This window comes from Panulirus ornatus, chromosome 52 (genome assembly GCF_036320965.1).
Source record: "Panulirus ornatus isolate Po-2019 chromosome 52, ASM3632096v1, whole genome shotgun sequence".
In the NCBI taxonomy this organism is placed as follows: Eukaryota; Metazoa; Arthropoda; class Malacostraca; order Decapoda; family Palinuridae; genus Panulirus; species Panulirus ornatus.
This window is the reverse complement of record NC_092275.1, coordinates 16,802,519-16,824,547: the sequence shown is the minus strand read 5'-3', so window position 1 is coordinate 16,824,547 and position 22,029 is coordinate 16,802,519. Positions and strand designations below refer to the sequence as shown.

Sequence of the window (22,029 nt, the reverse complement as noted above, 5' to 3'; positions counted from 1 at the left end):
ATTTTGCCAAAAAGCAGGACTAGCACATAGTGCTCACCAAAGGAAAATCTAGTTACCATGAATGAGCGGTGTGAGTTGATCATTGTCAAGTGTTATTTGTAACGAGGAGAGACTGTTTGTAGACAGAATTCTGCACATTGTTTTGGCTATCAAGTCAAGCAAATGACAACTACTTTGACAATAAAGAATAAAACAATGTGTGTGGGTCAACAAACATATATACAAAGTGAATTTCTTTGAGAAATACTAATGGATAGGGATTTGTAAATGGCACTTACGCATCTTGAAAATGCACATATGGTTGAAAGAGTTGAGGAAAGTGCTATTGACTTTGGTCTGGGAGGAAAGGTACTAGCAGTAGTAAGATGTTTTAAGTGAGAGAAGAGGTATGAGTGCAAGTAAAAAGGGAAGAAGGTGAGTGGTTCCTACAGAAGGAAGGTTTGCATCAAGGGTATATGAGGTCACCATTAATGTTTATGGATAGATTGATGGGGGATGTAAATGTGAGGGTCATGGAGAGAAGTATTCTGGAGTTGGGGGCTGGGAGGTGACTGGGTTCTGGTAGCAACTTAAATGAGAAACTGAAAAAGTTGGTGTATGAGTTTAGGAGAGTGTGAGAATGGAGAAAGTTGAGAGTTAATGCGCATAAAAGTAAGGTTATGATGTTTAGCAAGGGGAAAGAGAAAGGTTAGTCAGAGTGTGTGTTTGAAAAGAAAGAACTTCAAGGAAGTGGAATGCTGTAGATACCTGGGAGTGGGAAAAGTAGCAGGTAAAATTATGGGAGCTGAATTGAATCATAAGGTGAGTGAGGAGGCAAAGGTCCTGGGTATATTAAGGAAACTGTAAAAAGAGAAGTCGATGTCTGTGAGGATTTCTGGATCCCTGCTCCAGCCCTTTATTGCCTTCTACAATACACCGGAAACACGTGGGTAGCAACATTATTCTTTCTCTTAAATCTGAATGGATAACATACGTATCTATTCATCTATTCGATACTCTTTATCAATAACATCTCTAACATACCTAAAAGATCTTCATTTCCATTATCAATTTCATGGGTAGGTTGTGACTGGTAAATTGGATGTTGGTGTTGCCTGGTCTGGAAGCTCGCTGGAGTGTAAAGCGATCGACTGCTACCTCCTACATGTTGACGGTAACAGTAAACTGCCAAAGCTACCACTAAGAAAACTGCCATAATGCCACCAGCCACTGCAGAAAATAATTAGAATGTATAAAGGTCACAAAACGTATAACCATTTAAATATATATATACATAACAATCAAATACCTATCTATCTACCTATCTGTCTATCTGTCTATATATCTATCTATCTATCTATCAATCTGTCATCAGTGAGTCTATCTATCCATTATCATTATTATGTTCCCAATAATTGGGGTGGATCAAGTACATGCAGCCAGTGGTCATCATTTACATACATCCTCAACTCACGTCCAGTGAGTTAAAGAGAAACATGGACATAGCACTAAAGAAAATACTTCTCAGGTTTTCAATTTACAAGCTAAATTGGTTCGTCAAGTTAGATTAACATATCCAATCATACCATCTCCATTCACAAAATACTTACACCATGCCCATCCCTCCTCATTCCTCTAGCACTTCTATCTGAAATATTCCCAACATAAATCAATTTTCTCACTACTTCATCCATTTCTATAATCTACCTCTGCTCCTTGTACATTCTTCAGTACTATTCTATTAAATATCTTCTTCAACCACAAATCCTCCACCACATGCTCTACATTTTTCTTTTTTAAGCTTAGACAGCACGGGCAGCTGAGGCCCTAATCAAGGCCATCTAATAACAGACCTTTCCATGGTTTACCCCAAATGCTTCAAATGCCCTGGTTCAGTCCATTGTTAGCTGTCAATATCTTCTACTCTTTTCATTTGCTCACATACAAATTATTTGTAAACAAAAATTCAAACTGCCTAAAATCAATATACCAATAGTTTAGTTTTCTATCCAACACTAATTTTTTCAAACATAGAATACATTTATATTTCATTTAAATCAACATACTGCTTAATTCATTCATATCATTTCATATTATCCCAAAATTTTATAAAGTTTTGTGAATCACTTCAATTTCATGAACCCTAATTTCAAAGACCATTTTATGATTTTTCTAATGGTCAGAGTTAAATCTAAGAAGAGAAAAGGTTTCTTACCAGGTCCAATGGGGTTTCCAGATCCTCCATGGGTGTTATCTAAATGAGGGAGGGTTGCAAGTCCATGAGGATAAGGTGAAGGGCCTCCAAGAATACCCCCATAACAATGATGCACTTCCATACAATGCGGGTGTGCTATGAGTGACTCTCCATCACTTGTCATGGAACACCAAACACAGCCAATAACACCTAAACAAGACCTTTGAGTAACATGAGCTCCACATGACACAGACAGACATGCATCAAGATGAGCTAACATGCCTATGGAATACTGAAGTGGTATGGCAACTTCTGGAGTGCGACCACAGGTGGGAGCCAGGTCTGGAGGCTGTGTTGTTAATTCCAAGACTTGAGGCACAGGCTGGCCATTTGTGAAACCAATATCAAAGTATGTTTGCCAAAGCTGGTTATGAAAATCACTCGAATGGTTATTAAGGGAACCTGATGACGATGAGGAGTGGGTGGGAGTTGTAGGAGCATCAGCAATGGAAGTAGTACATGGGTGTGAGGATAAAGGACACTCACAGGGACACTCACATGCCCCTGCCTCTACCAACTGACAATACAGACACAACCTATCCTCCTGCAAAAGAGAATAAAAAATTATCGATATGCTATACTTAATTTCTTTCAAAGATGAAGATATTCATAACAAAAACCCAAAAGGGGTAAATCAGAAAGTCGACATATATAACTTTTTTTAATAAAACTGCTGAAAACAGAACGACAATAAAATAAATGGATATACATAAGTAACTGTGAAAGTATGCATATTCTCAGTCATTCAAAAGGAAAGAGATGATTGGAATGATATTGTATATTTCTTCCCTAATTCTAAACTTACTACTTCCTGCTATTATTACACTCTCTCCTTTGTATCTGTAGTTTGTTTGTTTGTTTCATATTCTTTGTCCTGTGTGAATCAATAGTAAACTTCATTACTTTATGTACACATTAATGCTGCAACCTTCCAGCAGTTTAAGCGAATCAGTTATGGCATCATCAGGGTGAGTTTATTCCTTTCTATCAAAGCACCCTTTTCATATCAGCACTTGTTACTTGCACTCTGAATAACTTTCTTATATAAATTCATAACTGCATTAGTACCATCACTTTAATGTGCTTTTTAGCAGCCTGTGCTTAATTCTGATGACAATCACTTTAACCAAAGTGTATCCATCACATTTTTTTCAGCCTGCTCTTACTTCCTGCATTTCCATTACTATTTCTTAGATTACTATCTGTTTTGCATCCTTTAACTTTTCCATTTGAATATGAACACTTATGATTATTATGTTTAATTCCTCATGCTCATAACAACTTTATATGTGCCTCTTAGGTATGAGTGCATGAGATCATGTATAGACCCACTGGGTGAATATGCCTGTAAATGATCAGATTAATCTTAAATAATTTTTCTATGGGTTTTGATGAGCATCTTATAATCTCCAGGATTTGAACCCTGTCAGACCACTGCATTAATATAAACAGGTACACCACTGATTTTCCATCACTCTTGGATCCAAAGCCTTGCCAGATTAACCATTTTGCCGGGCCAACTGTGGTCACGTAATAATAATTCATCAACACACCTCTAACCCACTAATTATACATCTCCTATGCGTCTAAAGTATACCATGGACTGCTAGAATTTAAATAAAACAAATATTAAAAGTCAGCACCCTAAGATGGTAAGTCTGTCCTTAGATTGCTTGAATCTTGTGGGGTCTTCTTCGTCTTCTGTTGTTGGTGTTTTCCTTGGTGTGCATCACCAGAATAATGCAGTTTCACTTGCATTATACACCTGCTCAGGACTGAGGTGCTCGCCTGCTACAAGTTTTGCAAATTCGTCCACATACTCGGCAGCTCCTTCATAGTTTGCAGACTGCTTTTCTCCGCGCACTTTATTCATGGAAATTCCATGATGCTTCTTCAATCTTTGAAGCCATCCTTCACTATAGTCACACTCATGTTGTAATTTAAGTTCTTTATGGAACAACTTAGCCTGGTCCATTATCATGCTACTTGACAAGTCCACTCCATCACTCTGACGCTGTCGAAACCATTCCATCACTCGATCGTGCACAGTACTCTTACCATCTTTCATAGTTTTTCTAATCATTTGCTTCTTGGAATTGCTGTCTGCATAGAATTTCAATATTTTCTTCCTTTGCTCCTTTATATCATAAACAGTTGATGAACCAATACTGTAGATGGCGCACAGCTTACGCAACGAAACACCATGGCCCATTTTTTTCAACAGTTCTACTTTATCTTGGATTGATATGAACTGGAGTTTACATCCGACACCATGAGTGACACTCTCATATGTCTTAGAAGCCATAGCTAGGGTTAGATTTAAGCAAAATAAGCTAAGAATCTCACAGAATTGCAGTATCACCACCAACAAGTGCAGTGTAAATGTAATTAAGTGCGCCCTTCACACAACACCATCTGTGGCTACCTAGTAAACTAGTCTGGTGGCCGCTGTAATTTCAAGTTCCCTCACATAATTCTGTCCAGACTAAAGGAGGTGCCGAACCATCAGTTGCCCAAAATTTGGTGGTGTACCTGTACTCTTATACAGATATATGTAAAATGCATTATAAATGTATACACTACGTAGCTGTATATGTTTATAATGTTTATACTTCATCATGATGGAATACAAAATCCATACCATACTACAAGGGCAGAAGGCTACAGCTGGGGTGCAGGTCTCATTAATGATGCCCAAGATAAGGTTGGTCCCAGGCACAGCAGTGAGAGCATATCGCAAACAAGAGTTGTCTACCTGCAGAATGAAGTAAGAAAACATAAATATATATACATAGATTGTATCTGTTTCTATGGAAAAGAAAAATAATTCCTAACCGCTTTTCCCATTTAACTGATGTGAAGAGAAATCAAAAATATCCTCATTCACTCGTGTCCAGTCTCTTGTTGTCAAGTATAAATCCCTGAAAACAAAATGGTACCAACCATAGTCAAGTCCCAAATACTACTCCATAAGTGTTGGTTCATCCCATTAATAGTACATTGCCCCCCTGTATACTGCATCACTCGAATTCTTTCTGTGTACTGCACACTTTTTTCTTCCCTCGATAACACAATGCCTTCTTTATTCCATCCTTGCATTTCCCTCTAGGTCTCCCCTCCTTATCTCCACCTCTAACAGATAGAACCTCTTCTTCACTATCTCTTCGCTCATCATCTATATATGCCTGAATCATTTCAGCGCACCCAGGTCAGCCCTCTCCATCAGCCTGCATTCATTACCACTCTGTACTCACTATACACTAAATACAAATATGTTGCCACTTAGCACAACACTTTTGCAAGATACAAAATTGTAAGATATCTATCTTACAGTTTTTGCTACTTTGATAATAATAATGAAAAAAAAATGGCCTTCAAATATAGTGTGAGAGTCAAAAAGACTAGCATGGCAAAGCAGATCTTGGGAAGGGGCTTCAGGAAAATTCACTGCAAAATGGCCAAGGCTACTGACTAACTAAACACTTTGATAGACATTTGTGACTGAAATTTGGTCAACAAGGATATTTCAAATGATAAATTTGGGTGTTTGTCATCTTAAGATGTAAATACTTCATCCATATCAGCAGGTTTCAAAACACTTTGTTCAGTGATTAAAATGCCACATCTGTCACTCCTACTATCTCTTTAGCTGTGTCACATACTAATAATAAGCAAGCAGCATATGGTTTTTAAGTCCTTAAAAAACACACTTACTAAATTAATGGTGAAAGAAATGCCCATCTACAACATACACGTCATTTCTCAAAATTTTATCATTGGCAACAACAGCCCATTTGAACCTAATTCATGCTGGAAGAGATGACATAGTAGAAATGTATTTCACAGACTTTACTCACAAAGTACTGCATAATTGTTCCTGTATGTTTTTCATTAATACAATTGTCATTCTGCACGTAAAAGCACCTTCTGTCTTCTTTTTATTGTTAGTATCATTATTATTATTATTATTATTATCATTATTATTATCATTATTACTATTATTATACTTAACTGGTTTCCCACATCAGTGAGGTAGATAATAAATGCAACCTGGTCTACTCCTGACAAAACTTACCTGTCCAGTCCCAGGACCAGATGATGCAACAACTTGGCCAGAAGGAAGACGAAGAGAGTAATGCCTCTCACTAGCTCCATGCCACCAGCGACCACAGGAGGTTTTAGTCAGTAGGCCTTCACCCCCTGCCAGCAACTCCATGGACACAACAGGCTCCTAAGAAATAATACTACTTAGAAAATCAGCATTAAGCCATGATAGGCTTTCTCTAAAGGTTACACTTCCAGTTAACTGACTGATGCTTAGATCCAAACAGGAATATTTATAATGACCACAACAAAGCCTCAGGGAAAAAAGGATTTCACTTTACAAAACCTACATATGTTTCCTCTGTGATCTGTCCTACTAGCATAAAACCATACCTGCATGAAGGAGAGGGTTTTGAGAAAAACTTTCAGACAGAAAACAAAAATTAAAGCAAAAAATGTACCTTCAATGGTAATTCAGAGGCACACAGGAATATGTCTACCCTGAAGAAAGAAATGTCAGAAACACACAGGATATATCTACAATGTCTAAACCTATGCACAGTCAGACAAAGGTGGTATGTGATTGTCCAAGACCACTTTTCTTCATCTCTTCCATTGAAAGATTCCTGAGAATGGCTAGAGGTGAGCTTCCTTGTACGCTCTAGTATAAAGCTCAGGCTGAGCAAATAAAAGAGTTCTGAAGCCAAATAAAGATATTCCTCACTGGAAGAGGTTTCAGAGTTCCAGAGTGCACAAATAAATGGTCCCTTCCGTAATTTCTAATGAAGTCCAAAGGGTCTCTTAGAAGTTAAACTGGGCATAAGACATGATGTAATCTTGATAAAGTCTCCTAGAAGTGATGACTGAAGGGCTGTTTTTGAATCTAGTAGTTTTATTCTTGCCAAAAAATCTAGAGTTTGGGTTATCTTGCCACATACAATGTTGTCATATAAGCAAGAAGATTCTTGTGTCTGGATATAGTGTGCAATGCACTAACTCTGCTTGCAGAGTCCAAGGTTGTAAGGAAAAGGGTTTTCATAAGGAGTCGAGGAGCTAAACTGCCAGAAAAGTTAAATGCCTGTAAAAGGTCTACAACTCAAGAAAGCTCCCACCTAAGACGAGGAGAAGTAACCGGTCTCCTCAAAAAGAAAGATCACTGTTTATCCCAGACATGGCCTGTCATATTTATACCAAAACCCAGATATAAGGGTTCTTGAAAGGAACTCTTACAATAAGTATGTCAGGAAAATGGCTAGAGAAGAACTCGCAAGATAAGGTTCAAGTCTTGACTGGAACATAAAATTTTTATTGAAAGGACTGTAAGGCTTTCCAGACCAATTGCTGCATCTTTAAGCAGAGGGATGAATATCAGTTATGTAAAAGATTATCTGTTAGCCATCTTCCAAACCTTCAACTGTGGAAGCATTTGAGAAAATCCTTGTGTAAATTCCAGTACCCAAGAATTCTAGGTTGGGGCTTCGCAAATAAATAAGGTGGTCTATAAGGATCTAGCCATCACCAGTTTGGTGGTGCAGAAGCACTACCACTTATCCTCTATGTTTGATCTGTACCTAAGCAAAAGAACAATCCAGCTGTTTCTTCCTACCATTTGATTTTTATTAAAAAACTGTAAATACCCAGTCAAAAAAGCTCCTAGCCACAAAAGGAACTTAAATATTCAGGGTAGTACAGAATATAAAAAATGCAGTGCAGTATTCCTATTCCTTTGTACTGATTAAACAGTGCCATGAAGTAATCGATGAACAAATCAAATGTCTTTCTGAAATGTTACACTGCACTGTATTACTGTAACAGTAAAGGAAACACTGCAATGGATATTTCTGACTAAATTGGATGCATCTCAGTTGACTAGTGCACAAGACTTATCCAAACATTTTGTCTTTCATCCAGAAATACGCACAAGCTGGAAGAGGATAATTGAGTCTTTAGTTTATAGGTCATTGGAAAAGATAAAGGTATTAATGCTACTTCAACTATTACTCATATATAGATAGTATGCCTTACATTCTTTGACTAAAATAATGATTTACAGCACAAATGATATCTCTCATGCATGTCCCACCTGGTGTGTGATGTGTGGTGGAATGTCAGAGGCAAGGTTAGATGAAGTGGAAGGTATCAGCATGGATGGATGCGCCACCAGGTACCCTTCACTATTCACCAAGAAACACCGCACAGTGCTGCCTTTCACTGTAAACAGATCAGTGGTTTGAATTTACAATTATACATAAATCACTGCCATCAGCTCATTCTGAAAAAGTGATATCACAATTCATGTGACTAGTCAAGCATGAAAATGGAATGGTTACTCTTCGAAAACCTTACCACAATCCTGTTCATACAACTGACATAGGGTAATGGATTTAATGTAAAAGATCTAGTAGCAAATGTTTATGAAAGATTATCACTGTTTTTCTCTTAAAAATACGCAGTAACTTATCAATAGAGACATATTGCACAAATCATTACTCTGAAAACTTACCAGTAGTGCCATCTGTTCCACAAGCTGGCTCTAGGTCAAGTAATAGTTTATACAAGTAGCCAAGACTGAAATCTGTTGCAAGCACAGCAACCACTGGATCAGCAGGAGAATGCATTGCAGCTGATCGTCCCTAGAGAAAAGACAAAAAGACATTTATTTAGCTTTTTACTGCCTCTGAATTTTGAAGCTATTTAACAAAAATTAAGAATCTAATTGATGTTACTATTGTGAGAATGTTTCAATAAAAAGTACGAAACCATAAAACCAAAAGGAAACTGAGAAAGCAAGCAGAAGAGAGAGTACCTGCAAAGAGATTTTGGTATATGGCTGGGTTACTTACCAAAGACCCTGCTTGCTTCAAAGAAGTGTTAATCACTGCTACCATTAGCAATGCAAGGTTCTCTACACTTATTTTAGGTTCCCTTGAAATAATTTTTAGCCATTTCTTGATTGTTTCTTGTAGAATACTAATATTGATGGGCAAAACAATGAAAAATCTCAGTCTTTCCTGCTTGACTCTTATATATATTTTGAGTTTGGTATCTTTCTGGTAAATTCCACACAATTCTTGTGGATTCACTTACTTTGTTCCTTCTATAACAGAAAATGTTGTCCTAGAATGTTATTCTTAATTTCCACTATTTGTTGCCATATAAATTATTAAATGTCTTGTCTTTTCTTCTTTCTACACTGCATAGTTTAAGTTCTCTTCATCTTTCTAAACACTGTCTTCTATATTTTGTAAAGTAAAAAGTATCAGAATATGTACAAAGGTTGAGAAAACAAAATGGGAAAAGTTTTTGCACTGTGTCAGTATTTGTGTTTGTGCTTCACAGGTAGTACAGTTTGACACCTCAATAACTGACATTCCAAATTTACATGCATCAGGGTTCTGGAGTCCTCAAGAATTCTGCCATGGTCTGACACTTCAAATTTACATACAAAGCAGTTCTGAAGACATAGCTCTTTTTGTTCCTCAGGCTGCAGGATCCCTGGTCTAAACTCTTTCTCATTAATTACATCACTGGCTTTGCAATCGATTATTGTTCGTTCTCAGAAAAATCAGCTGGTATTCTCCACTTGTAAGTGGCCTTATCTAAGTTTTACTGACCTTTGCCTTGATCACCTATAAGAATAAACTTGATTCCTTTCCATGCTGCAGATTATTTTTACTTAATGTTTTCTCTCTCCCCTTGCAACTGTAATATTTCTTTGTGTACATATCTAATTGTTTTCTTCCAGCATTTTTTTTTCCTTACCTACTGCTATTCTTTGCTCTTTTTCTATTCTCTTCTTTCACTAATCCACTGCAATTTATCTTTTGATAACTTCTTCATTACCTTATACTTTCATTAAATTGGTGATCAATGTCTCTCATTATTTCTTGATTTCACAGAATGCTGTTGTGTTTGTACTTACATCTTTAGAGATAAAGACAAATTTATTTTCTTATCAATTCACTTACCTCAGTTAAATTCATCTAAACTTTATGAAGGTTCAGGTCATTTTGTTCATCATTCCATGATATACCTCAAATCTCTCCTTCCATTTCCATACATTAAGTCTTGGTAGTTTTAATAATGTTATTGCCTGATATACCAGTTTTAGTTACTAATTGTCTACGGGAAATTATTTTCTTGGACAAGGCTGATCTCAAAAATCTTCATTACTCTCTTCAAATGCTCTCTCTTGGGCTGAATCTTAAATATTCTTATTACTTTCTTCTACTGCTCTTTTTCATCTGTTGAGAGACTCTTTTATGTTTCACATTTAACTCTCAATCTATTATTTGCTCCTTGTTGTTCCTATTCAATAAAGAGCAAGGGAGAGAAAGTTAAGTTACCTAAAAAAGGTTATGTCAAACCAACAAGGATTGAGATTATAGGTAAGAGCATGAGCAAAACAGAAACAATTAGTGTACAAATCTTCAACACAGTATGTACCTGCAGTACCAAAAACTAACTCTCTCCATATGCCTAAATCAAAAGTGTTGTAATATTCAAAGTTAAAATGCATTCTTGAACATTCCTCTACTGCAAAGTGTCAAACCATTAGCACCTGGTCTCTCCCCTCCCCCCACTACTTTTTTGTGTATCTGTAATGATTAAAACACATTACTTTTTCTGGATAATGTAACAAGTGGCTAAACTAGCTTTTCTAGTTTTGTCCCAAAATAAGCCCCAACATCTTAGCACAAAGTTTTCCATCTGAGTTTATTATCCATAAAACAATTATCAAATCACTATGCAACTATTCCCTTGAATCACTTTGTAAGGGCCACAATATGTGATGATTGACTATAAACCTACCTGATACACTGTATGTGACACTGTGACAATGTAGCCAGCACCACCAGGATCAAGATATGGGGCTGAAACGACTACCTTTCCTGGTGCAGACAAAGCACCAAGATACCAAGCTTGTGAGCGAGGATCGTAAGTGCGATCCAATAGAGTTCCAGGAAACATGAGCGTCACTCCAGAAGGTGCTGCAGCATACCTGTGATATCAAATGTAAATGTTACAAAATCCAGTTAATTCTACCAGTGTGAAGTATCCCACATGTGTAAGAAACACCTTAAACCTATTAAGAAATACATCATGCACTAGTTAAGAATAAATGAAACCCTTGTTCATCTGTTCCTGATGTTATTTCATACAGCAAGAAAGGCAAATGGATATAAATAAAAATCACATCAATGGCTCCTAGCATGAAAAGAGGCTTAGTTCAGACCAGGCCTTTGATGGAAAAAGAGGTATGAAAAAAATCTATTTACCATATGCAGAGCATTATGGCACATAAGAGAGCTATTCCACAAGCATATAAGAAAGCTATTCCACAACTGGGAGTTAAAACTCAGTTTAACCCCTAAAATCAAATGTACCCACACCTCCATCGTAAATCAGGTGAAGTTGACAGACGCTCACTCCAAGGGACTATGAAATGATGGCATCATGGCGTGGAGGCAAGGTAGCATGATGCAGCTTGCTACTCTCACTTTCTGACCACTAGAGTCCGTGGCTCAGGCCTATTGTCAGGAATCATTAAACTGAGATTTCAAAGGAAAAAGGGGAATAAAAAAAATGTTCAAGGGTCTATGCCTAAAATAGAGAAATGGGACTTTGTCCTTCAAAACCTAAATTTCTCACCTAGAGACAGAACCCTACAAGAATCTGAGAGCATACCCATATGAATAGCATAGATTGAAAGAATCCCTAAAAAACAAGACGAAAGAAAAGCATACCCTTATCAACAATATGCTCCCATACCAGACCATCCCCTTCTAAAAGGCAGCATACCCAAAGCCACAAAAAGGAGGTAAACCATATCCAAACAGAGGTGTCTCTGAACATCAGCATTTGTCAAATTCTAAAGGCCCCTTTAACTAATCTCATTCCATGAGATTCCTTGAAAATGCCACTTTTCTTATATTAAGTGCTCCAGCAGACTACCCAGGATAAATGTAGGTACAAAGATTTTTCCTGCATCCAGAAATGTTCCTTGCTGATAAGGGTTTAATGAAGCCCGGATGAACAAATCATTCTATATAATTTTCTGTGAGATCAAGAAAACCTTAAAAACTTTGGACTGGACCAAAAGAATGATGATCAGATGATTAAACTATGCAGGACTGTATTCAAGTAGGTTTATTCCTAAATCAAATATCTCATTTTGGCTTTAGTACATGCATTTTGCCACCTCCTCCTCTTGATCTTAAACCTATAAGAAACTGAGGCTTCATTAGCCATGTTTCAAACCAATTTTGCCCATAAATGATGACTACTAAACCCTGGACCTTAAAGAGCTCCTATTTAGGTTCAGATGAGTACATTATGTATCATTAGAAAGTAAGAATCTCAATCCACTCCACATGGGGTTTACAACAATATTAAATACCACAGCCAAAGGATTCTCTCCTAATAACAGTCGCAGACAACATAGTCCTAGTCTGTGACAGGATATCTGCATAAACGAAGCATACTCTAAGCAGGAAAACTTGCTTAAATAAAATGCTTGTTTAGTGCTAATGGTACAAGACTTTGACTAATCATCTCCATAAGATGATATAGGCACAAACCTTGTTCTTTATGTGATGCAACAATTATACAGGCTTCATTCTTGTCATCAAAAAACTAGAGAAATACTCTACACATAATACTCATCTAGTAAACTTTAAGAACATCCTAGAGCAGCCTGATAAGATTACTAAATCACCAGGCATTGTCTCAGAGTGATAGGGCAAACAATCAAAAATTTATCTGATATGCATTCTCCAAAATTTCTTCTAAAAGTCCATCTAACAAGTATGAATTCAATGGTGAAGATTTTAAAACCTAAAATTGAAGCTGGATTCCACATCATTAACAACAACTGTGTAAAGAAATCCAAGAAATCTTGCAAAGAGGACTGGCACATTAGTATGTATGTATCAGGGATGTTTTACTCAGGTTTAGGCTATCTAAGATACTAAACCTTGAAAGCCAGGATCTAAACAGAAAAAAAAAAATCGCTAAGATCCTAAACCTTGAAAACCAGGATTTGAACAGAAAAAAAAATATCAAAGCCCAAACATTCAAAAAAATATTATCATGGTGCTGATCCCTACCACCTGTGAACTGAAAATCTGATATCAAGACAGCAAGGTGATGACTTCTTTGGCACAAAGAACCACCTGAGGATTCTCTCCTAATAACAGTCACAGACAACAGTCCTAGTCTGTGACAGGATATCTGCATAAACGATGCATACTCTAAGCAGGAAAACTTGCTTAAATAAAATGCTTGTTTAGTGCTAATGATACAAGACTTTGATTAATCATCTCCATAAGATGATAAAGACACAAACCTTGTTCTTTAAACAATGCACAGATGTTGTGCTGTCTGTCAAAGACTGGACGCTACAACCCAGATTCAAAACATTCAAAAACAGGTAAAACCAGGGAACTGTCAATCCTTTCCCACTGATATGCCATCAACTCAGCTTCAGTCACTACCACTTCCAAGTGACCCTCCAGAGTATGATATCCCCCACCTGAAGTCCAATGCACCTCTTTAAACCAGTGGCAAATTTACTAGAGCTCTCCAGTGCATGGGTCTGCAGATTTTCCTTGTGTATCTAATTATCTATCTGTATCTCTGATACCCATTCACTCCAGGGACTCCCTCAAAGGGGTGGCCATGCCAAAAATCTCCCTAACTGGTGAACTTCAGTGCTGTTCCTTAGCCTTTACTGCCTCACTCTTGACAGAGCACTGGAAGGGGCATCTCTGGTACAGTGTTTCTAGAGGCTCATGTCTACTGTTCCTATCAGCTATGTCTACCAAATGTGTTTACCTGATGTTCCAATCTACTACTACTAACCACTGCTCTTGCCTTATGTTCCTCTACCAACTACTTCTACCTAATGTTTCTACATATCTCCTGCCTAAATGTTCCTACCTACTAATACCTTAATCACTCATCTCTTGTTAAAAGAGGGCCTGAAACTAAAGTGAAGAGCCCAAAAAGTTACATTGAGTCACAGACAACTAGAATTTAATGTGTCAGAGTAAGCCAATGAATGACCGTAATAGTTAGTTCCTTCACACAACCTCACAGCACTGTGACATCCCAGACCTGGGAAGGCTACTGCATGGTCATTAAGTCCCTGTGAACAAGCACCTGCCAGCCTGATAATATAAAATAAAGGTTGAAGGAGACGAATCTCAAGGATAAGCCCTATTTTTGGTATTCAGAGTTTCAACCACCCATTTGATTTAGCAAAAAGGCAACCTCCTGCATCTCTTATTTCTTTCACTTCCACAACTTTTCCATTCCCTTCTCTTTACACTCCCTTCCTATAGCTTCTTACTTTCTGTAAAAATTTTCTCTAACTTTCTTTTCATATCTTTCTCCATTTTTTTTTCCTACTTTACCATCCTCTAAACTCATTCATTGCACTCCCTAAACTACATCATCCTATCCCTAACTTCTCCTTCAAACTTTTCTGCAGACTTCATATATACCTCCATCTTGTTGCTTACTGCCTTCTTTACCTCTTTTCCAGCACACCCACACTCATCCTGTGTTGCCTTCAGTAAACTTTCCTAGAAGAATAAATATGTATCCTTCACCTCCACTTTCAGCCAGATTTTCCTCTACCTCCTCCTGGTAATCCTGCCTCATTTCCTTTTCATGTAGCATAATTCCTACCCTTATCTTATCTTTACACCCCCCTAGATGTATGCAATCACCTGTCCTTATCCTCACCTTCATAATTACCATACAATGATCTGAATTTAATAACTTCATCCTACCTCTGATTCCAACACTTCCTTCCTCATTCTTTCATCTGACACATAATCTCTCCCTCCTCTCTTCTCCATGTATATCTATAAATTAGCATATGCTACTGTTTATGTCAGGGATATAACTTTCTCAGCACACAAGTCTTCCACAAATTCATTTGCATTTACACTTGGTATTCCCAATCCTCCCACAATACCTTCCATTTTATTATAAACCACCTTTGCATTCATGCTCCTAAGGTGAATCGCTTTTCTCTCACCTTAAACTTCCCATTCCACTCCTCTAATTCCTCCCAATTCTTTTTTTTTTTATCTCCACCTTTTCTACTTCTGTTTCTTTCCTTGCAAAAGCATAACCATACACACATGTATTTTCCTCCCCAATCTTGCAGTCCAACCAAACATTTCTAGAATTTACACATCAATAGCTTATGACAACCTCCATACCAGTAAATGTACTACCACCTCTTAAGACACCCACCTACCAACCACAAACACACACTTCCATTACTTGTAAACAGCAAGGTTTTCCAATCCTTATTATACAATTCTCTCTTCCAATCCTTCTCATACCTTCTCTTCTTTATTCACCTCCTCCTATATTCCCTTTCCCAAAAAACGAAGGTCAAGCATAAAAGAAACTTGCATAAATGCATATGTGTGCTGGAAATTTGTGGCATAAAAGCAATTAGGACTAGACTGCAAGAACCAGAATAGACTGAATCTAAAAGAGTAAAGCACATCAAACAAATACCAAAAGCACTGGTCCACAAGCCAAAACAAACATTTCTCCATTATGCTCTGTAAAGAACACTTTTGCTTGTATTATACAAGCCCAGTGGAGAAAAAAAAAAGTATTAGAACTGCCTACCTGTCTAAACATGATGAGCTTAAATATACTATACAAATATCTCATATTACCCCTGTAGTGAGAAAATAAAATACTAACAACCACCAGCAAATTTCTTGTTTGTTGTACCAAACGGTTAAGATGGGCAGGAATAAGGGTATATACATCCTCCCTTTCTGTACCATTACTTTAAGAGTTGGGACAGAAGGAGTTAAGTGAGGACTTTTCCGTAAAGGCCTGGTCTTCTTTTCCTAATCCTACAATACTAAGATGGAAAAAGGCAAGCAGGTATATAAAAGATGTGAATCTTTTACAAGTAAAAGCATGTAAATAGTAAAACAAACCTTCTGACAATATATTTACTCAGTTCACTACTATGGAACTGCTTTTCCCATAAATCAGATATCTGATAGAGAGCAGTTGCATCTGTACGCACACCCAGCCTTAAGCCTGGGTTAGCAATCAGTTGTGTACTGTCACTAAGGTATGCAGTAATGCTCTGGACAGCACCTAAGGTCTCTGGTCCACCAACAATCTGGCTCAGTGGTGACACATATGAACCAACTGACAGGAAGACTGTACTGCCATCTGTAAAGATATATTACTGTTATCAAAACATATTGTGCATGATATACTGAAATTTTTGTGTATCAACAAAACATACATTTATTAGTTCAAGAGGGATACAGTGTTCAGGGTATGAAAAGAGAGAAAGTTGTCTCTCATACTATAACAGTCATAAGTAAAAGTTTTCATATATGGTTCTCTAACATGCTGAAATGTCTCCAAAACATCTTGAGTCCTGTCTGCCCTCAGGTTTTGAGATTCCAAACTGTGAAAGGCCAGTTCTCCATGCCTATCCACAGATAGCACTGTTTCAAGATGTATCTCAGAACTGAGACGCGTGTAACTCGATGTACAAAAAGCTTAATTACGACATCCATAATGTGGTTAACGAACTAAATATAATTCTTTGTGTTATTCTTAACACAGATACTACATATCTATCTCGAGCTAAACTCTGGTTTCCATATACTGCATAAATACTGGCCAATCTGCTTTCTGTAGTTTGTAAATGTATTCAGTGGCTGTGTGGATGTAGTTACTAGAATTGGGATGTGGTCAGAGAAGACTTCATGTACTATATGCAAAGCTAGTGAGCAAAAGCAAATGGCTGCAAGGTGGGCTGCTGAAGCTGATGAATTGGGAATCTGGTTAGCTGATTGTATAGGCTGTGGATGCTCAAAGGGTGCAGTTGATTTTTGAATTCTTCGCCTTGAATATCTTGGGTGTGCGTTGAGCCATCCAGGATGACGAGCAATAAGATCTCCACATGGAAAGGAGTTGCATATATTGGTCAGGTTGTGCAGCTGAGGAGGTATGAAGGTGTTGATTTATGTTGTATCTAATGCTGTGTTCTATTTTCAAGAACTGTTTTTCAACAGTGTTGTCACTGTTTACAATCTGTTTTGTGTTTGCAGTAGTGTTTATAAACAGGATGATGTGGTGTATAAGTGTCAGGAGTTGTCCTTATGGCCTATGTTGTCCTGCCTTAGGGCTGTGAAATTATATAGAGGGGACAGGAAGCATCATAGTGTAAGTCTGGTTTCTTGGATGTGGGCTTTGTGTATGTTGTCTTCTTGAAGTTTGAGTACTTCTCTTTGTTTTCTTATCCTGATGGTGTAGAATTTCACAATGTTTTGCATTTCACTGAGGAAGAATTGTACATTTTGTGCTGTTGCATGTGGAGTGCCTTATATTGAAAGTTTGATGGTTTGAGAGGGTGCATTGCATGGCTGAAGATTCTTTTCATGTTATCTCCTTTGGATAAGCAAAATGGTGTATGAGAGAGACACAGTAAATTTCTATCAGTGCCATTCCATCAAGCAAATATTTCACTTCCCTCTCTTCAGCACTGGTAGGCAATCCTCTCATACCAAAGTATAAATACCATCTTTGAGTCCTTCCTAACCTTAATCTATTTTTTCCTGTCAGTCACCAGTTGTCCATGCTGACAAGAACAATAGCCTACCAGACCATGCCCTTACCAAGTGTAGCCATCTGATTGAAGTGACGACAAAGCCGTGCTTCACTTGGAGACAACAGGTCAAGGCGGTGGAAAAGTGCTGTAGGTGGAAGTGGACGGACATTCCTACTCAATCTCTTGTGTGGCAAACCTGCATCATACCAGGCCACCACAAACACCCATCCACATGACAATGAACGGCACCACCAGTAATGTATCTCATCCTGAAGAGAAAAAGAATTACTTAAAATGGGCTGGCTAACATTATGATTCCTGTAAAATGATTCGAAAATATTTTTCTTCAGCAAAAATGTGAATATATGTGACTGTCCACATGACTAACTAGTGCACACCTCTTATATTACATTCTATGACACCCTCACTTTCATATAATATTTCTCCAACCTGTTTCATTTTATTTATAATCATCCCAGGATCAATATCTATGAAAGAGTCATGGTGTTACTCGCATCCTCTTTCTAAACGGTCCTGCAGCCCAAGACTGTGCTATTTTCTGTAGCAAGGAAATATAGAATCCTTTGGAGTGAGAGGTTCTTCAACAAGAGTGCACTCCCAATGATACAGCCTCACTAAAGGTTACTTTTCCCTCACAATGTGTGTTTCTTTGTATGCGTCCAAATCTGATATGCATACCACATCCCTATACCTTAGGAATGTAGAGCAGACAATGCAGACCAAACTATGGCTTACCTTCCTCACAATCCTTCTAAACTGTGCTGTTCTGGGAATAAGACAGTCATAATGTCCATTCCTAAGGCCCCTTTGCTGCCAGATCTCTGAAACTTGTTCTATCATCTTTGATATTCAAAATCCAATTTAAGTTTTTTTAGCACTGCTAGCAAGGGATAGGCTGTGATTATGACACTGAGAAAATAATTACTCTTACAGGGGATGATTGAGGTGGATAAATACATTAAGGATGTGTGAGTGAATGAGAGACTATGCATCAGTTCTAATCCATGTAGTTGAGAAAAAATCAAACTTATTAAACAGACACAAAGGTTAGATAAAACTAAGGACATCTACCAAACCATATCATCTAATTTCATTTCCCTATTTCAAGAGGATTTTGTGAAATTCTGGTAAAATGCTAGAGTGGGCTGAATGAAGACAGAAGCATATGAATGTGCCTTTTCTTATGAAGTACAAAAACAAAAAATCATTGAACTCCATTGTGGCATTTGGCCTTGATACTGTATTCAGCAACTGAAAACTAATGTATATTTAATCAAAAATAGTTACCTCCTTAGTTACCAAATGGTGCTCTACGTATTTTGGCAAGACATAAAAGAGTTAAGCATCAGTGTTTTCTATTCTACCACAAACTCAAAGAACTTTATAAATACATTTCTTACCATTCTGCCAAATAATAAAATTCTTACCCTTTGGTTCCAGTCTCGACTACTTTTGTCAAGATATCTATGACCTGTAGGTAAACTGATAAGGTCATTTCTCACACTACTGAAGCCTGGGGTCTGTTCCAATAATGTTATATCTGTCGGGATTAATGGCAATGTCCATGTCTCAGGTCGACCAAGCTTCGGATGACCAAGAACATTCCCTGACAAGAGATAAATAAGTTTTGTAGGACATCAACATGTTTCTTTGTTTGAAAAACAGTACACTGGAGATCTGTACCTTATGACTTGTCTTATGAAAGGCAGCAGTGATCCCATCACTACTGGACATCACAACTACCGAACAGAACAGTTACCTCTACTTCATCTACTGGTACCAAGAACTCACAATTCATGAGCCTTGCTGACTTGGATACACCAGTGTCATTATAACCTGGCTTGGAAGACTTCCCCTTGCACTCCCAGAACATATCTTGCACAGCTAAAAGTAATAAACCTGCTGACATAATACTCATACTTGTCTATCCATGACATTCACATTTTGGTTGTACAGTTTTCTGCAACCATGCAAATATAAAAGATATCTCTTAACTCTGTAACTGATTTTCTGTGTAGATAATGAACACCAGACACCTGTGCTTTAATTACATACTTGGCCAACCATTACCAATACATTTTCATGAAGTCCTAAAATTCCTACAGAATAATTGTACATAAATTGGACATTGGATATTCCCTCAAAGGCCCAGTCCTCTGTTCTTAACGCTACCTCGCTAATGCGGGAAATGGCGAATAGTATGAAAGAAAGAAAGAAAGAAAAATTGGACATTCATCAAAACTCAAATTTACTCCACAGAATCTAATCTACACCAGGTATAAAAAAATACTAACAGCAGAGAAGCCTCACTTAAATCAGAAATGAAAGAGATATAAAATCTAAAAAGCACATCTGAAAATCTAAACATGATATTCTGTAAATTTGGATATGAATCTTTATCTGCATACACTGCACATGATGCAAATAGACATAAATGGTAACCAATTTTCATAGTATCAAAGACCTTACCAACATACATACTATATACATCAATGACTTATTTTTCAAAACTGGTTCAATTTGGTTTTGATTATATAACCCAAGGACCCCCTTTACAGGGCTGCAACTTCAAGGTTATGCTGCATTCAGTACCTTGAAAATGATGACCTAAATTGAGGCAAGAAGTTCCCTGACAAGACTGTACTCCTTTTATCCAATGTTAATGAAACAACTTTGCCAAAGATGACTTTCCATTCATGGTGTCACTTCATCCAGGTGGAGTTTAGTGACACTTATCTGGATTAGGACAGGCTTATAGCACATTACGTATCAATAATACACTAATATCAGTCACACTCTGCAAGGAAATTTAATCTTACATAGTGTCTATATGTCTTTTATTACAAAACTTCAAAACTTTTAATGTTCCATTTGTTCTACAATACTTCAAGATGAAAAAAACGTTTTCCTCTTACTGTCCACAAAAATGAACACCAGTATCAGGCTGAAACAAATTGAATTCTGAATTGGGAAGATATTTCTATAAAGATGATACTGGAAAAGCCTTCACTTTCAGACTTAAGATTCTCATTAAAAACTTGCTTCATAAACTGATCTATTACAATTCCATGTGTCTATACTGAATACTTGCTCCAAAAGAACAGCTAGGCAGCCTTGTATTATGCTTGTCTGAGCTGCATAATACTCTAATCTTGTCTATGCTTTCACCTGAGAAAGCTACTTTCTTGAGTGTTTTGGGATTGTCAACAAAAACAGAATATAATGGTACATTCATATTAATAACTGGTGAGTTAGCTATTGATTTACATGACTGCTCCATCACGAAGTTCTGACTGTTTTATAGTATCTATGATACCTTTTTAGAACAAGTTTCTAGTTAGAGAATCTATGTTCACTATAAACAAAAGAAAAGAGGTAATATGAATCAGCACTTACAGTCACTACCTCACTATCTGTCTTGTCATGTAAACTCATGTGACTCAAAGACATAAACACATTTATTGTCCATATAAATGCCTCTCTTTCTTCCACTACATTTATTCAAACAGATTCTTTAACCACATTTTCTTCGACTTGAGGAACGTAACACATCAAAAGAAGCTATGACATTCATCACAGAAAGTTAAATAATGTCAGCGCTTGTAGGATCTATCTCTCTCTCACCCAGAATGACACAATTAACACTTAACATGCCATACAAAAGTTTTCTGGTAATGACCACCAAAGGTGTAAAGTTTGTCAGGTCAGCAAATTATTTTTCTATAAAGTATAACAATATTCATTCGTTACCATCACTGCATCACTTATATCTTCATTTACTTAAAAGTATTGTACCATACATTCTCAAGTATGGCATGAAAAAATAAATCCACTTGTATAAACAAATAATGTCCAATTGGTGGTAGTGCATGCCGTACTAACCTTTAGTATCTATAGCAAAGGCATAGGATCGTGCTGGGGAATTGAAGTGTGTGATGTCTTCAAGGAGGTTTGCTAGAGGCAGATCTATGCCTATCACTCCAATGGTTTTCCTGTCTTTAGTCTGGATACTTCTTGTCAGGGATACAATAGTCTCTGTAGGGATTTGAATATAAGTTTCTTAGTTGCATATTTCCTTTTTAATATAATCAGGCTGTGATTAATATAAGGA

At 37.2% G+C, this 22,029-nt stretch overlaps 2 protein-coding genes across 2 annotated transcripts in view; one reads left to right on the top strand and one right to left on the bottom strand.

The window, feature by feature from the left end:
* Positions 1-22,029, top strand: part of LOC139765122 (uncharacterized) — an 804,219-nt gene that overhangs the window by 684,787 nt on the left and 97,403 nt on the right. The gene's annotated exons all lie outside the window — the stretch shown is intronic.
* The window catches only part of LOC139765121 (VWFA and cache domain-containing protein 1), a 46,680-nt gene that overhangs the window by 8,183 nt on the left and 16,468 nt on the right, over positions 1-22,029 (bottom strand). Inside the window, exons 12-22 of the mRNA XM_071692310.1 lie at positions 21,801-21,953; positions 19,346-19,524; positions 17,965-18,166; positions 16,261-16,504; positions 11,090-11,279; positions 8,781-8,910; positions 8,361-8,488; positions 6,309-6,464; positions 4,875-4,988; positions 2,195-2,777; positions 1,024-1,209 (exon numbers count right to left, since the gene is read on the bottom strand). Coding sequence (XP_071548411.1) covers positions 1,024-1,209; positions 2,195-2,777; positions 4,875-4,988; positions 6,309-6,464; positions 8,361-8,488; positions 8,781-8,910; positions 11,090-11,279; positions 16,261-16,504; positions 17,965-18,166; positions 19,346-19,524; positions 21,801-21,953 — 2,265 coding nt within the window. The remainder of the gene's footprint in view (positions 1-1,023; positions 1,210-2,194; positions 2,778-4,874; positions 4,989-6,308; positions 6,465-8,360; positions 8,489-8,780; positions 8,911-11,089; positions 11,280-16,260; positions 16,505-17,964; positions 18,167-19,345; positions 19,525-21,800; positions 21,954-22,029) is intronic.